Source organism: Girardinichthys multiradiatus, chromosome 15 (genome assembly GCF_021462225.1).
Source record: "Girardinichthys multiradiatus isolate DD_20200921_A chromosome 15, DD_fGirMul_XY1, whole genome shotgun sequence".
Classification (NCBI taxonomy): Eukaryota; Metazoa; Chordata; class Actinopteri; order Cyprinodontiformes; family Goodeidae; genus Girardinichthys; species Girardinichthys multiradiatus.
The window spans coordinates 2544262-2561964 of NC_061808.1; the positions used below are offsets into that span (position 1 = coordinate 2544262).

The 17703-nt window shown below is 37.2% G+C and overlaps 1 protein-coding gene across 5 annotated transcripts in view; it reads left to right on the top strand.

The window, feature by feature from the left end:
• kif26aa (kinesin family member 26Aa) overlaps positions 1-17703 on the top strand; it is a 73920-nt gene extending 56217 nt beyond the window's left edge. For 3 of the 5 annotated variants that reach the window (XM_047388626.1, XM_047388630.1, XM_047388631.1), the window contains 4 exons: positions 8317-8510; positions 8885-8908; positions 12488-12638; positions 16221-17703. In XM_047388626.1, the coding sequence (XP_047244582.1) occupies positions 8317-8510; positions 8885-8908; positions 12488-12638; positions 16221-16411 (560 nt within the window). In that variant the 3' untranslated portion in view covers positions 16412-17703. The other 2 variants (XM_047388627.1, XM_047388628.1) reach the window with 2 other exon arrangements.

Here is a 17703-nt window from a genome sequence, read left to right on the forward strand (position 1 = left end):
TGAGCATCACCTGTTGAAAAACTTTCATCATTGTTTGTTTCACATATTCACTCAGATCTTTATATTATACCAGTAGGTGAAGTTGTTAGTATCTCATGTAGACTGACATATACTGTTGCATTTGGAGAGGATCTCAGATTAAATAAACATAGTTAGAGCTTCAATCCAGGTTCATTTTGTGTCTGCAGACTTTAGCCAATTTTTCTTTTCTTTCTTTTTTTTTTATACATAAAGAGCAAGATTCAAAACATTTTCAAAAGGCAGATTGTGGCAGAATGTAGACAAAACTGCTTATTGATTGACAAAATAACATTCAAGCACACAATCACCATATTAAAAGGCTCTACTTCTAGAGAATCACTAAACTTTTGGGGTCCGGTTTTGGCCCGCGGACCTTGAGTTTGACACATGCAGGGTAGAGTTACAATTTTTTCAGACCTTTCAGCAGAGACAGGCTTCTGCTGTTTGCAGAAGTTTTATCTTTGTTTTCAGGCAGCTGCATCTCTTTATCAAGGTCGTTTCACAGAGCTGAAATTTAACTTCTCTCAAAGAGGAAAAATCAAGAATGCACACAATCTGAGCCAAATATGGAATTATTTCCCTGTAAAATGAATCTTTTGCATTTTATCATGATATTGTTAGTAGTATAACACCATAGAATGATTTTTAAAGCACCTGTTTCTCACTAATGCTTGCCTACAAAATCTTTTACTCTCAGATTACTTCTTTAACAACATTCTGTTCTCTCTTCTCTAGTCATTGTTCACTGGGTTGTCCAGTTGGACAGTTTCCATGTTGTCCACATTGTCACCTCCTCTTTTAACTTCTTTTACCACGTCCTCTAAAACCATCTCTTAGTCTTTATAATCTAACCTGGGATGGGTGGCGGTCCGCCCCCCCCCTTTATTTGTTTTCAGTTAAGCTGAAAGTTTTTTTTTCTGTGCTTTTCTTAAAGCATCAGTATTATGGCTATGTCAGTTAAAAGCTGCTCTTATTGTTGTTTTTTTAATTCATCTTTTTGTTTTAATCTGTTTATCAACTGTGTGCACTCAGGGACTGAAAAGTCCCCTTTGAAATTATAACCTGGCAAGGTTTTTTATTGTCTCTTGAATCTTTTGAATGCATAATCTCCAGTTTAAGATCCCCGTGTAGTTTTAGGATTTCAGTGATAATTAAGTTACCTGAAAATCCGTATTTTTATGCCATCGTGTACATATTTCTGTTAAATCAGAGCTTTTTCTCTGTTCTTTCCCCATTGTTCTTTGTTATTTTTCTCTTTTTAGTTTTCATTATTGCTAATTTTAGATCCCCTTGTAATTTTAAGACATCCTTTGTATCTAATTTGCCCAAAAACCCATGTTTTTTATTTTTTATTCCATCTATGACAGATCATACCTGCTCCTTTTACATAGTTCTCCATAAACTTTACCTCCCCTTCTAAGTCAATTAGTTTACTTTGTTTCTTCCCCATTATGTTTTATGTTAGTTTAATTATAGTATAAATGTCCCAGATAAAAGGTCACTGGCATGAGACTTTAAGGAGAGGACATTAACACGGCCTTCTACTGCGACTAATTCGCAGCGGTGTTAATTTTCTGGAATGAAATCCGACCTGAATCTCCAAAGTCACCAGTACGTAGTTTTAATCTGGGCAAAAGAAAACACAGGACTAGCAGAATCCTGCTGATTCTATTAAAATGCTTAGTCCTCCATACACACACAACACAGTCACACAGTTAGTTTCAGGTACCTTGTAATTTTTTCTAAGTTAACTTGGTGTTATTTTATGAGCTCAATTTACTCCGTTCTTTTTACTTTTATAGCGCTTATGCTATTCCCTCGCAGGGGAATAACCCTTAGTCGTTTTATTTGGCCCCCTTCTTGGCGGGGCCCTACCTTAATTTGTCACTATTCCTTTCACGGTGGAATAAAACCATCCCAATGCAGCGTCCTTACCGGCGACGCACTACCAACGACTTTTAAGTACTTTTCTTCTTTTATTTATATAGCGCTTTACTCTATTCCCTCTCAGGGGAATAATCCTCAGTCGTTTTCTTTAATCCCCTTCACGGCGGAATTGTACCAAATTTGTCACTATCCCTTTCACGGTGGAATAAAACCATTCGAATGCAGCGTCCTTACCGGCGACGCACTACCAACGACTGTTAAGTACTTTTCCTATGAACTGTATTTTAAAACTGTCTCACCTCGGAGTTGACTTCTTGGTGACTCTTTGGACCCTGGAGAGTCACCCCGCGCAGAGGAAGGCAATAACCCACTGGCCAGGTGTGAATTCACACACACCGGGACTTTCAGCCACTCCGGCTAATGGAGGCTGTGCAGCGGTGCTTCGCTCGACGTCAGGCTTCCCCCACGGATCCCAGAGTCACTGTTAAAGCAAAGAGAAATAAGGTTATTGGATTAATCCGGCTTCGAAGGACCAATAAATGTTAGGTATTATTTAGTCAACTCAGAGGTAAGAACGATACAGTCATAGTTACTTGTGACAAGGGTAGCCCACTTTGCAGTGAAACTACAAAGTTTTGACACCCTATCTCTTTATTTATATACACAGTTCAACAGACAGTTCAGACAGGGTGTGTGTGTGTGAGACGGAAAGGAGGCTGGTTCACACAGAGATAACAATGATCTCACACACACAGGGAGGAAGGCATAGTGCAGGTGCCTTGCAACCCAAGGTTTTTACATGAGTGATAACAAGTCCTCACACCCATCCAACAATCTAGAAATATGAATGATTCAGATGGAAAACTCTCTAAAATGTCTGCAAGTTGAAGAAAATCAGTAGATATCAACATCTCACAGATGCTTTAGTATGTTTGAACCTTGAGCTGCATTTTTTAGTTTTTCTTAATCTGAAGTTGGATTTTTTTATGCTATAATAGGAAAGATGTCAAAGAGAACCTTCATGGAGCTATTTCATGTTTCTATATGAACCAGTTATTATTGAAATGAGGTTTGATGGTCAGTCAGTCAGAATCCACTTTCAGAAACTCCATTTGTTGGCTCAGAAAGCAAGAGAGCCATAAAAGTAATCTCCTTCTGAAGAAATATGGAGAAATTAACATATTTATGGCTTTCTACGTCTATCAGAGGGTGATGATGGGGATGAAAGTGGCTGTTCAGTTTCGCATTGTGATGGCTGCTGAGCACATTGAGCAGCACAGGTATGATTGCTGCAGGAGCATCTGTCAAATCCATCCCTGATGTTTGAGCGTGTGGATTCCTCTCTGTGCAAGACTTCCTCCACAGATCCACGCCTGTTATCTGTGTCGAAGGTTGCAGCCATTCTCACCTTCCTGCAGATGATTGTGATTCATGCAGAAGGCTGCAGGTTGGTGAGATGAGCATGAATGATTAGCGCCAGCCTGGGAATCGGCTCATTTCTGCATCATGAATGTTTCATGACGATTCCCAGCGTACACGTCCAAGTCCAATTATCACCCACAAACCCTTCCTCTCCATCCTCACACTAACGCCTCAGTCTGATGCCATCTGAGTCGCCTTTCACAGGCAGGCAGTTAATCATTAGTAACAGACTCTGTGTTTGATTCACTAATAACTCGTGTTTATACAGCAGCAGAACGACAGCTGCTGTTTCAAGTTGTTAAAATGATAACTGAGGTCTTCAGGGTGACGGCAGCATCTTTAAATCAGCTAATTGTTGCAGACGAGGAGGACGACAGTGACTGAGAGGATGAGACTAATTACAGCCAATGAACTATGAGGATTTTATGTTTCTTGTGTTATCTCCGACATCCATTCACCTTTGGAAAATAGTTAGTCAGTCAGTCATTTTCTACCGCTTATTCCATAGCAGGTCGCGGGGGAGCTGGTGCCTATCTCCAGCAGTCTATGGGCGAGAGGCAGGGTTCACCCTGGACAGGTCGCCAGTCCATCGCAGGACCCTTTGGAAAATAATATTTTCATAATGCTGATGTTATTTACAAGGATCCAATGAAACACAACAGGGATTCTTTACACATCAAAACCTTGAAAGAAAGGATGAATGTAATGAATGTCGGTATACAGACCCATTTCATAAATGAGAATATTATCAAAAAGTTCATTTATTTCAGTACATTCAGTAAATGGAACCCAATATATAGATGAATTACACACAGACTGATGGCTCCAGAATTTTAATCCTGTTAATCATGATGATTTTGTCCTTCCAGCCAATGAAAACATGACATTTAAGATTAGAATTTTACATCAGAACAATTTAACACAGAAAACTATATTTAATACCTGCTTAAATGTTGTCATTTTTAAAAGGGGCTTTTATTCTGAAAAACAAGCCTCTTTGGAACATAAATTCTCATTTATTGAATATGACTAAACATACATACATACATACATACATTCGTACATACATACATACATACATACATACATTCATACATACATACATACATACATACATACATACATACATACATACATACATACATACAGACATACATACATACATACATACATACATACATACATTCATACATACATACATACATACATACATACATACATACATACATACATACATACATACATACATACATACATACAGACATACATACATACATACATACATACATACATACATCCAGACATACATACATACATACATACATACATACATACATACATACATACATACATACATACATACAGACATACATACATACATACATACATACATACATACATTCATACATACATACATACATACATACATACATACATACATACATACATACATACATACAAACATTCATACATACATACATACATACATACATACATACATACATACATACATACATACATACATACATACAAACATTCATACATACATACATACATACATACATACATTCGTACATACATACATACATACATACATACATACATACATTCATACATACATACATACATTCATACATACATACATTCGTACATACATACATACATACATACATACATACAAACATTCATACATACATACATACATTCATACATACATACATTCGTATACACATACATACATACATACATACATTCGTACATACATACATACATACATACATACATACAAACATTCATACATACATACATACATTCATACATACATTCATATATACATACATACATACATACATACATACATACATACATTCGTACATACATACAAACATTCATACATACATACATACATACATACATTCGTACATACATACATACATACATACATACATACAAACATTCATACATACATTCATACATTCATACATACATACATACATACATACATACATACATACATACATACATACATACATACATTCGTACATACATACATACATACAAACATTCATACATACATACATACATTCATACATACATACATACATACATACATACATACATACATACATACATACAAACATTCATACATACATACATACATACATACATACTTACATACATACATACATACATACATTCGTACATACATACATACATACATACATACATACAAACATTCATACATACATACATACATTCATACATACATTCATATATACATACATACATACATACATACATACATACATACAAACATTCATACATACATACTTACATACATACATACATACATACATTCGTACATACATACATACATACATACATACATACATTCATACATATATACATACATTCATACATACATACATACATACATACATACATACATACATACATACATACATTCGTACATACATACATACATACATACATACATACATTCGTACATATATACATACATACATACATACATACATACATACATACATACATACATACATACATACATACAAACATTCATACATACATACTTACATACATACATACATACATACATTCGTACATACATACATACATACATACATACATACATTCGTACATATATACATACATACATACATACATACATACATACATACAAACATTCATACATACATACTTACATACATACATACATACATACATTCGTACATACATACATACATACATACATACATTCATACATACATACATACATTCATACATACATACATACATACATACATACATTCATACATACATACATACATTCATACATACATACATACATACATTCATACATTCATACATTCATACATACATACATTCGTACATACATACATACATTCATACATACATACATACATACATTCATACATACATACATACATTCATACATACATACATACATACATACATTCATACATACATACATACATTCATACATACATACATACATACATACATTCATTCATTCATACATACATACATACATACACACATTCATACATACATACATACATACATACATTCATACATACATACATACATACATTCGTACATACATACATACATTCATACATACATACATACATACATTCGTACATACATACATACATTCGTACATACATACATACATTCATACATACATACATACATACATACATTCATACATACATACATACATTCATACATACATTCGTACATACATACATACATTCGTACATACATACATACATTCGTACATACATACATACATTCATACATACATACATACATACATACATTCATACATACATACATACATTCATACATACATACATACATACATACATTCATACATACATACATACATTCATACATACATACATACATTCATACATACATACATACATACATACATACATTCATACATACATACATACATTCATACATACATACATACATACATTCATACATACATACATACATTCATACATACATACATACATACATTCATACATTCATACATACATACATACATACATACATACATTCGTACATACATACATACATTCATACATACATACATACATACATACATTCATACATACATACATACATTCATACATACATACATACATTCATACATACATACATACATACATACATACATTCATACATACATACATACATACATACATTCATACATACATACATACATACACACATTCATACATACATACATACATACATTCATACATACATACATACATACATTTGTACATACATACATACATTCATACATACATACATACATTCATACATACATACATACATACATACATACATACATACATTCATACATACATACATACATACATACATTCATACATACATTCATACATACATACATACATTCATACATACATACATACATACATACATTCGTACATACATACATACATTCATACATACATACATACATACATACATACATACATTCATACATACATACATACATACATTCATACATACATACATACATACATTCATACATACATACATACATACATACATTCGTACATACATACATACATTCATACATACATACATACATACATACATTCATACATACATACATACATTCATACATACATACATACATACATTCATACATACATACATACATACATTCATACATACATACATACATACATACATACATTCATTGGTATTTTTTGTGACAGACCAACACAAAAGTTTGCATAATGGTGAATTCTTAAAAGTGTGGCAGCATTTATATTTACATCTGTTGGCCAAAACTATCAAAGCAGTTAAAATGTCTGGATCATTGTTCTCCAGGCTTTCAGTAGATCCGTCAGTTTTTATTTGGTTCTTTAGCTGCTTTTTCAATCATTTATAAAGGGGTGTTATTGTACCTCTGACCTATGAATTATTCAGGCAAACAAATGCTCTCTTTTTAACAGATAAATCTGCATGGCTCTAGGTTTCTTCAAATGGACTCTAATTGATTTTATCTTTTGCTCTTTTTTCCTTCCACTCAACTTTCCATTAATCTGCCCAGATACCGTGCTGTGTAATCATTCAGCTTCTTTAGAGGGGAGGTTTTCTGGTTTACTCTCCTTTTGGAGGCTACCAGGCTTCCCCCATGATTCATTAGAAATCATTAGGTATTAGAAATCTGTTTTTATCAGTCTGTTTCTAAACTAAATGAGGGGTTTTCATTAGATATAAACCAAAATCATCTAAATTAACAGAAATAATATCATGAAATGGATTTTAATTATATTGCATTCGAGTTTCATATTTTGAATTTAATTACAGGAAAAAATATTATGATTTTGTGATTTTCTGAGATGCACCTGTCCAGCTTTATTTTCTTCTCTTTCCTGTCCTTCCTTCCAGGGGGTTTCCTGCGGCGGAGGCTGATCCCAGCTCCCCTGCCAGACACCTCCACTCTGGGCAGGAAGGTCGGGGGTCAGTGGGTGGACCTGCCACCGCTGAGCGGGGCTCTGAAGGAGCCGTTTGAGATAAAGGTGTATGAGATCGATGACGTGGAGCACCTGCAGAGAAAGAAGGAAGTGGAGGCGGGATCCGAGGTGAGGAGCAGTTCGGTTTTATGTATACAAGACATGACCTCAGGGATTACATCATGCTAATGTAACCTCCAGTTGGACCCTGCTCTGAAGTTTCTTTGCACAAATCTGTGACCCGCCCGAGTTCGTTGCTGGCAGCTAATTGGTTCAGATGTGAGTGAAACAGGAGGGATGCAGTGATGGATGAAGGTTGTTCTTTTTTTTACTGCGGTCTCCTCCTTGCGCCAACAGCTCGTTGACCTCAGCAACAGAGGGTGATCGCTGCCTAAGAAAGAACAAGAGGAAGAGGCTCTGATTTATTTTCAATTAGAGGAAGATGATCAGGGTATGAGGCGTCTGAGCAATACTCATCCTTTTCTCTTTCTTTCATTCCTCAGCAGCCGTTCCAGGATGTAGAAAAGGTGAGTTTATTGTTAAATCTTACTAAAACATCCATCCACTGTGTATACCTGCTTATCCATGCAGGGTCACAGGGCATTGAGGGGCTGGTGCCTGTCTCCAGGGGTCATTGGGGTGAGAGGCGCACCCTGGACAGGTCGTCAGCTTACTAAAACATTACATCTTCATCTTTAGGCATCATTACAGCTTCAATAAAAGTTGCAGGAATTATCGGTAGGGAAATGGTTAGCATCAGTGGGCACTCAGCTTTAAAAACTTCATAACTGCACAAAACGCACCATATCCCCTGATGAATACCCTCACATAAAAGAATTAGAGCTTCATGAACGTGTTTATAAGAGTCGGCTAATAACCTAAAATCCTAAATGCAATACTTAAAAATGTATTGACGTGACATCATCTAGAAAACAGTGATCTCAATAAGATAACAAAACTCTGAACTTCATAATAGTTCTTTATTTCTAAATAACAGAACCTTAAGCTGTATTTGAAGTCATAATTCAGTGAAATTCTGAAATATTTTATTGATCCCAAAGGGAAATGAAATGTTGCAGGTTTCTTCAGAGATGTTGACTACAGGCAGGAAGGATCTCCGGTAGTGGTCTGTATTACAGCGGACCTGAAGACAGTCTGTCTGATAATAGAACGGTGATGTCGTGGTGCGACACTTTGGACTTTGTTGTGGTTTTGTATTCATGTTGTTTATTGCTTTCTGTTTTCCTGACAGTTCTGGTTTCCTTCTCCCTCCCAGTGTGTTCTCCTCTTGCCCTGAGTTCCCTTGATGTTGCTTTCCTATTTATGTACTTAGAATGGTTTCCTTATTATTATTTTTATTATTATTATTATAGTTCTCTGGTTCCTTAGCTTTGCTCTCGTTTTATGTTCATGTTTTAGTATTGGTTCCTTTGCACTCTCCTATTAATTAGTTTATTTTCTGTTACTCCTCTCATCATTAGTTTTCCTCTTTTAGTTATTAATTACTCAGTTTTAGTCCCCTTTACATTCATTGTCCCTCTTAGCTTTGTTCCTCTGGTTTATCTTTATTCTCCAGTCCCTCCTTATAGGTTAACTTTAGTTGCTGTTTACTTTTATTCTAGTCCTCATTTCCTCGGCTTCTTTCTCAGTTTGTTCTGTCAGTGTTGGTTTAGGTTTGTTAACTTTGTAGTCAGGGTTTCTTTATGGTTTCTTTTTGCTAAGTCCTTAGATCTTAGGTAATTGTGTTACCTCCAGTTTCTCTGTTTCCTTTAGTTCATATTTATTCTTGATTCTTATGTTTTATTTTATCTTGGTCTATAGTTTCGTTAAGGTCTGCTCACTGTCTTGTTAATTAGTCCCCTTCCTCATGTCTTAGTCTTATTAGGTTCACCTGCTCCCTCTGCCTCCATGCGTCCATGTCACACCTGTTCCCTGTTTTCTTTCATTATCTGCCCTTTGTTACCCTCTCATGTCTCTCTATATGTTAGTTGGTCTGTGTTCTAAGTTCCTCGCTGGTTCCTTTCGTTCACAACCCTCGACTATATTCTGAGTTTACCATGTTCCTGCAGAGTCAGCTTTGTAAGTTTTGGATTTCACCTTCTGCAGTGTTTTTGCTTCGTTTCTTTGAGAAGAACTTTTGGAATTAAAGTTTAAGCTTTTCTACAACGTGCTGCTGCCTAGCTCTTGTCTGCGCTTTGGTCAACCTAAACCTCAGAACACGACCAGTTACAGCCCCATCATGAGCTCCTTGTTGCAAAAACACACTTTCGACGTCCGCTGATAACGTGTGGCCACATTTTCATCAGGTCATCACCTCGACATAATATTTTAAGCTAGTTTTATTGTTATAATGGTTTAGTTAATATCTTGAGTTTAGTTTATTATCTTGAAACATTATCCTTAGCTTTTTTTATTGTAAATCATTTTCGCGTTCCCTTTTTTCTGAGATTTTTGTTATAATATTTCTTATATCATTACATGAGATAATATCATTATCATACAACAAGAGATTAAGCTCATTTTATCTGCATCACTTCATTTAGGTAATTATCTCTGGATTTTACTGTATTCCTATCTAAAATATAAGAATACAGATCTGCAGTGTTTTGTGCCAAATAGGTTTTTTATCTTTATCGAAACTGGGTGTAACACAAACAGATTCAGGCGTGTTGGAGGAGGGATATTATGACTGATATATACAATCAAAGCATTTAATGGTGACAACAGCAGAGATGCTTCTTCACAGAACAGAACAATCTTAACAGGAATACCTTCACTTCTAGAAAATAATATTTAAGGTTCCAAACTGATGCAGCTGTAGAAATATTTGGATTCTCACACATTTTACTGTTATTGTATCTGAATAAAAATGTGTGTGGGGGTTTGGGAGCGGGGTTTAATGAGTCACGGTCTGAAGCATCAACATTATTAACTGTTGCTGCAGCAGAACACAAACGTTCTGCTGCTCTGAGGCTCAACATCAGTCCTGAAGGAAGCAGATCGGTCAGCAGCTGCAGCAGATGTTGTTCCTGTGGTCCTTCAGCTGCTCCAGTAACTGTTGTACTGTGATCCTGACCTCTGCTTTTCCAGATGGAAATATTCAGCATTTATTTAGAAAAAGTAAAAATTGTTTTGATGTAAGCCTATCAGAATGAATTAAATTGAAACTTATGTTTATCGCTCTGCACTAAATACAGATTGTACAGATGCAACAAAGTCAAAGCTGAGAAGACTGCTCTTCATCATAAATTATATCTTGTTAGCTCCACCACAGAAGACCATGGGGTGTCCAGAATGTCTTAGCAGCTCTCCAAATGTTTGGAGCAGGATTGTTTTACCTAGAGTTGGGATTTCCTCATGGTTTCTTCCTTAACTTCACCTTTTGCACTGATTCATGGTGTACCTCAGGGATCATCCCTCAGCCCTCATATTTTTTTTTCACTTTGCTTCTTCTAGTTTCGATGCTTAAATAAAACAAATTGTTCAGTTTTATCTTTTTGTCCATTCCAAGACATTCTAAACAATGTAATTTTTAACAATTTCTGCCTAAAACAAGTTTTACACGTTTCTTTCTTCTAACAGCTGGAAAGGTCTGAACCACTTTACTCTCATGGGTTCTCTGTGTCACCTCCAGCTGCTTCAGCAAGTTGGTAGAACATCTCAGAGTGAAAATAGTTATTTCTGTTGAGTATATGAAGAGTTTCAATAAACGCAGAAAAAGTAGTGTACACAGGCAAATAGGAAAAACATGCAGCTTCCCTCAGCTTTAAATGAGGTGCTTTTCTTATTTCCACGGCTGTGACTGCTGATAGTCTGCATGTGATCCACCTCTGGGTCACCTGCTCTCCTCAGCTGACCTTAATCCTCCTCTCAGCCTCCGTCCTGCAGATTAACTCTGCAGATTAATGCTAATTTTTTATCTCTCACTGACTTCTAATTAAATCCATCTGTGGGCACAGATTGAGGTCTCAGAGCACGTTAGGGGCTCCTCGTTCCGGTCGTGGTAATCCCTCTTCCTGTCGGTCCATCACTCAGCTGCCTCCATCCTCTCAGTGTAGAGCCTCTGCAGGGTTCTGGTTCTGACCGGGTGTCTGTTTGCTCCTAAGGGCCTTCTCTACTTCAATGCCCGGCTGAGGATGCTGGAGAAGCGACATCAGCAAATCCAGGAGCTGAGGAGCAAACATGAGCAGCTGAAGGTGGAGCTGGAGGAGGCCAAGGGCCGCCTGATGCTTCCTCCAAGCAAGTGGAGCGGAGAATGTAAGTAGCGAGCTGGTAGAACCGGGCTGGTAGAACCCAGTTTATGCTGCTGATATTTTATTATCTTCAGTTACTGCCTCTTAATACTGCTTTTTATTGTTCATCATTTCAGTAATTTTTTTTATTGTAATTTTATATTTTTATTTTAATTTATGTGAAATGATTTTCACCTTTATTTGGTCATTTATTGCTTATTAAATATTTTATTTACTTTAAGTTATTTTTCAATCTACTGTTTTATTTGATCAAATTTTATTTTTATTGTCTTTTTTGTTTTATTTAAAGGCAAATGTAGGGATTACTTCTTTTTTTTTTAACCCTAATTCATGTTGATTTGATATTGTTCAATTATTTATTTTGTTTTAAAAGGTTATAATTTATTTTCCTCATTTTAATTTATTTTGTTTCCATTTTGGTTCAGTTTCACAGTCTATTTTTTTATTTCTTTTTTTTTATCTATTTTCTGTTTATTTAAGATGTATTTTCTTCACTTTTATCTTGTTTCTTTTATTTTTTGTGAATTTTATGTTTTTACTTGAAATAAATGTCCTGTTTTACACAGTTAATGCTGTCCATGTTATATTTCATTTTCTTTATTGTATTTTTCACAGTTTCACATCAGTTTTATCACGTTTTATTAGATTTTTTTCTTTAGTTTCCTTATTATTTAATTTGAAATGGATAAAAAGCCAGAATATTCCGACCTCGTCGAGGATTTTTGGGTTCTATAAGGAAGCTGAACATTTTCCAGTCTGGGTCACATTTCCACCTCTGATGTTTGGGAATGCAGAGACTTCCGTAAATTAAACACAGATCTAATCAGAATCAGAATCAGAAACAGCTTTATTGCCAAGTTCGTACAAACAAACAAGGAATTTGCCTCCAGTACACTTTGCTCTTTTGTTCTGTTTTTGCATTACAGAATATACATATTTACAATGTACAATATACAATGCAATATTCTGCATTACAGAATATACAATCATCATCAGCGTGATGATGATCCTCTCTGTGTTTTCGGATGCTTGCTCCTCTGCAGCTTCGTTTGCTTCATTATGATTCTATTTGTGGACGAGAACAAACAGCTTGAGGAGCTCCAGAGACAACAGCCAGGGCTTTGTTTGTTTGTCTGGATGGAAGCTACTGGCCCAGAGGGGAGAAGGGATTAAATTGCATCTTTCCTCCATTCCTCCGTCAGCGGGAAAACTCGGCTCACCTCGAGGAGAACCTCCCAATTCTTTTTGCATGAAGCCCTGCAGAAGGAAGATGAAAGAGTTTGCGCTGGTAGACCTGGAGTCATTGCCATATTATTTCCTCCCAATCAAACCAGTCAGCTTTGATCCTGCTGGTTGTGAAACAAGAGGTGAGCTGAATCCTTTAAATGATGACTCCAGCAGGATGCCCCTGGATGCACCGCTCCCTGTCCTTTCCAGGATCAGGACACTCAGAAGTCTTGTCCCAGCGACTCTGATTGGAAGTTTGTAGAGTTGTAAGCTCTAATAGACCTTTAGGAGATGCTAACGACTGGGTAAGCAGAGAAAGCATTCAGGGATACGATGAAATCATCCCTCTGCCCTTCTTTCTGCTCATCCGAGGTAGCTTTTCAGGCCGGGGAAAGAGCAGTCACAGAGTGACGCAGAAATAAAGACAATTTCTGGATTTGAGAGACACCAGGAGACAGATTGCTGAGCGCTCAGTGCTACGTGAGCCTGGAGGACATGACGCCAGAGTTTGTAGTTGTTACAAATGATGAACTTTAGGATGTAGGAATGTTTGCTCAATATAACTGTGGAGTGACAGCGGACTTCATGTATCCAAACACTCTGGATGGGATTTTCTAGAGTCTGAAAACTGCTTTCATCTCAGAACCTCAGAACCAGAAAACTACAGCAGCTCCTCGGAGTTCAGGAAAACCTTCACTTTCATGTAGATGTTTCAATCTGAAAGGAGGCTGTTCCTCTGCAATGTTTCCTGATACAAAGATTTTTTTATTCTGCTTCCACCAAACATGTGTTCACCTGAAGAAATACTTTGTTTGAAGGGAAGTTGCTGTTTAATTATTCTCTTCATACAATTATGTCTCAGTAGGAGGTCTTCATGTCACTTTAAGCACCAGCAGCTAATTACTTGGTATAACCAGTCAGTCAGTCATTTTCTACCGCTTATTCCATAGTGGGTCACGGGGAGCTGGTGTCTATCTCCAGCAGTCAATGGGCGAGAGGCGGGGTACACCCTGGACAGGTCGCCAGTCCATCACAGGGCAACACACAAACAACCACACACACTCATTCATACACCTAAGGGCAATTTAGAAAGACCAATTAACCTAACAGTCATGTCTTTGGACTGTGGGAGGAAGCCAGAGTACCTGGTGAGAACTCACGCATGCACAGGGAGAAATTAAGTTTAATATTTAAACAGTCAGTTAATTCGGATTTAACTGAATGAATTACATTTGTTGTTGTATCTCTCCATTAATTAATGGGATCAAACATGTAAACATGTTTCAGCAAATAAACCATAAAGAACCTGGTTTATGAGTCTAAACTCCATTAACATTCTCCAGGTGAGCTACAAGTCACTTGTACACAAGTTGGGGCAGAACATAGCAGGACAATAATAAGAGGATCTACAGTGATGCAGATATGATGATCAGTAGTGGTCATGAAACGGACCTCTGCTGCAGGGTGGCTGGTCTGCCCTTCAGGACCAGGCTGAAGAAGAAAAAGGACTCTTCTTCTCGGCACCAAAAAGAGCTGTTTGGGGGAAATTTGGGCATCTGGTGAGAATGACTGTTGAACATTTTCAAGGGAGTTTCATGATGTTCAACAGACAAATCCTCAGGGTCGACCTGGGACTGAACTTCAATCTCAGCTGGTTGGTGTCAAACTTAGGACCTTGGGCTAAATTTGGCCAGCAGTGTAATTATATTTTGCAAAAGCAAAACTTAAGTTTGTTTCCAGAGAAAATGTTTCGCATTATCTGAAGAGAAGGAAAAACTTCCTCAACTGTAGAAATTTCATATTGTGGCCGGCCCACCACTTTGTCCTAGTTTTAGCTCTGACCCACTGTGGATTTGACCTTGACTCTCCTGCCGCGTCAGGGGCCCTTGCCTTGCCTCTAAACACCTAGAGGTAGGTACAGACAGTGATGTTTGGGGACCTAACTGTTAAACAATAATTAGGGGGGGTGTCATAGTAACCTTTCTGCTTTTAGACATGCATGGCTGCAGTCTCCCATCTACACCCTGCTGGTTCCTCCATCTTCCAGTTTTCTCCTGGGGGTTCTCAGGAGTTCAGTTCTGCTCAGCAGCTCATATCTGTTAAACAAACTGAAACAGAAACTCACATTAGAAGGCACCACATTTACACATGACATACTTTCCACTGGTGACTGTATGAGAACTCAGTAATGACCTGGAAATGCAGAGATGTTCTACTTGCATTAATTTGTACGTCTTCTTGGGGCTTGGAGTTTGAGCCGTAGTGAGAAACAAGTTATACTTAATATTTTCTTTGGGTTTTTAGGATTAAAACCTGTCCGTCCCATCTCTGTCACCCAACCCCCACATCCTCCCTACAGTTGACATAGACCAGGACCTGGACCGGGAGTCACAGGAGTACCTGGAGGCTTTGGCACAGGCAACGGCGGAACTGGAGTTCTGCGTCAACCTCTGCAAGTCCCGCGTCATGATGGAGACCTGCTTTGACATCACCATCACCACGACAACGAGCGCCACCACGGTGGTGCAGGATGGGCAACAAAGGGTGTAGGTGTTGCAGCGCCACTCACTCACAGAAAGAGAGCGATGCTTCTGAAGAAGAACAGAGGGAGCTATGATGAAAGATGGACCAGATGGTGGTTCTGATCTGATCTTGGATCAGATCAGAACAGACAAACAAGATGAAAGCTGTGGAAGTGCCTTTTTACTGTATTTATGATTCATTTTCACTTAGTTATTTAATTGTTTTATTCAGTATTTATCCCATTTTTTAATTTATTTTTTTTAATGGTGCTAAAATATTTGTTATGCAACATCCTTTAGAAAATATCAGAAATTTTACAAGATAAAACCAGGTTTTGGTAGAAAAGAAATAATGTAAAAAGATGTAACCTCAGACTGGTTGTTGGGTTGATGTCTGTCTTCAGGAGTAAATGTCCCAGAAGTTCCTACAAAAATGATAAAGAATCAGTCTTCTGATGGTTCTGTCAGAGAGATGTTGCTCATAAATAAACTGAATCCAAAGACTTATGCGGACATGAAAACCAACTGCAGACCGTGGAGTTCCTTTCACCTGGAAACATCTCGGATGTGTGGATCAGGATCAGGTTTGAGCCTGTTTCAAATCCTACCGAACCTGTCAGACACCAGATGTTACAGCCTGAAAAGCCTTTTCTGATAAATATTGTAAACCAGGGGTGCCCGGGTCTAGGTCCCTCCAGCAGCTTTTAGATGCATCTCGTTAGCAGGCCGCTGCAGAGCTGAATGACTGAACCATGATGAGGGAATTCAGCCGTTAGATTCAGGCGTGTTGGAGGAGGGATGCATGTGAAGGCTGCAGGATGGGGCCCCCTGTTGTAAATACTGTAAGTCTGTTTCTTGTTACTTGCTGTTTTCCAGAGATCCGGTTGTGGAGACTGATGGACCACATGCTGCTCTTCTAGGTCCGCTCTTCTCCTGTAACACATGTTGTGTTTTACCTCTGCAGAAGGCAGCTAGTTGGGCAGCGTTTAGTTTTCACCACGTGGAAATATTCAGTAAAAACATTCAGCCTCGGTGCTGCAAACTGTTTAAGTTTGATATTACAAACAAAATCTATGTCTTCGTAAAACTGAAACTGAACAATCTTCAAAGTAAAAATGAGAACTTTTTTCTCATTTGGGTCATTTTTTCATATAAGTATCAGTATGCATTTAAACTTTCTCAGGCTGTTTTTAAAGTTGCTGCATGAATTTCTGTTTTTTATTTTTTAATGTGTATTTTGTGTTTTCAAACTTGTTTTTAAGACCTTTCTCTTCCCGTTTGAGACCTTTTTATTGATTAAACACAGATGTTTGGTTCTTA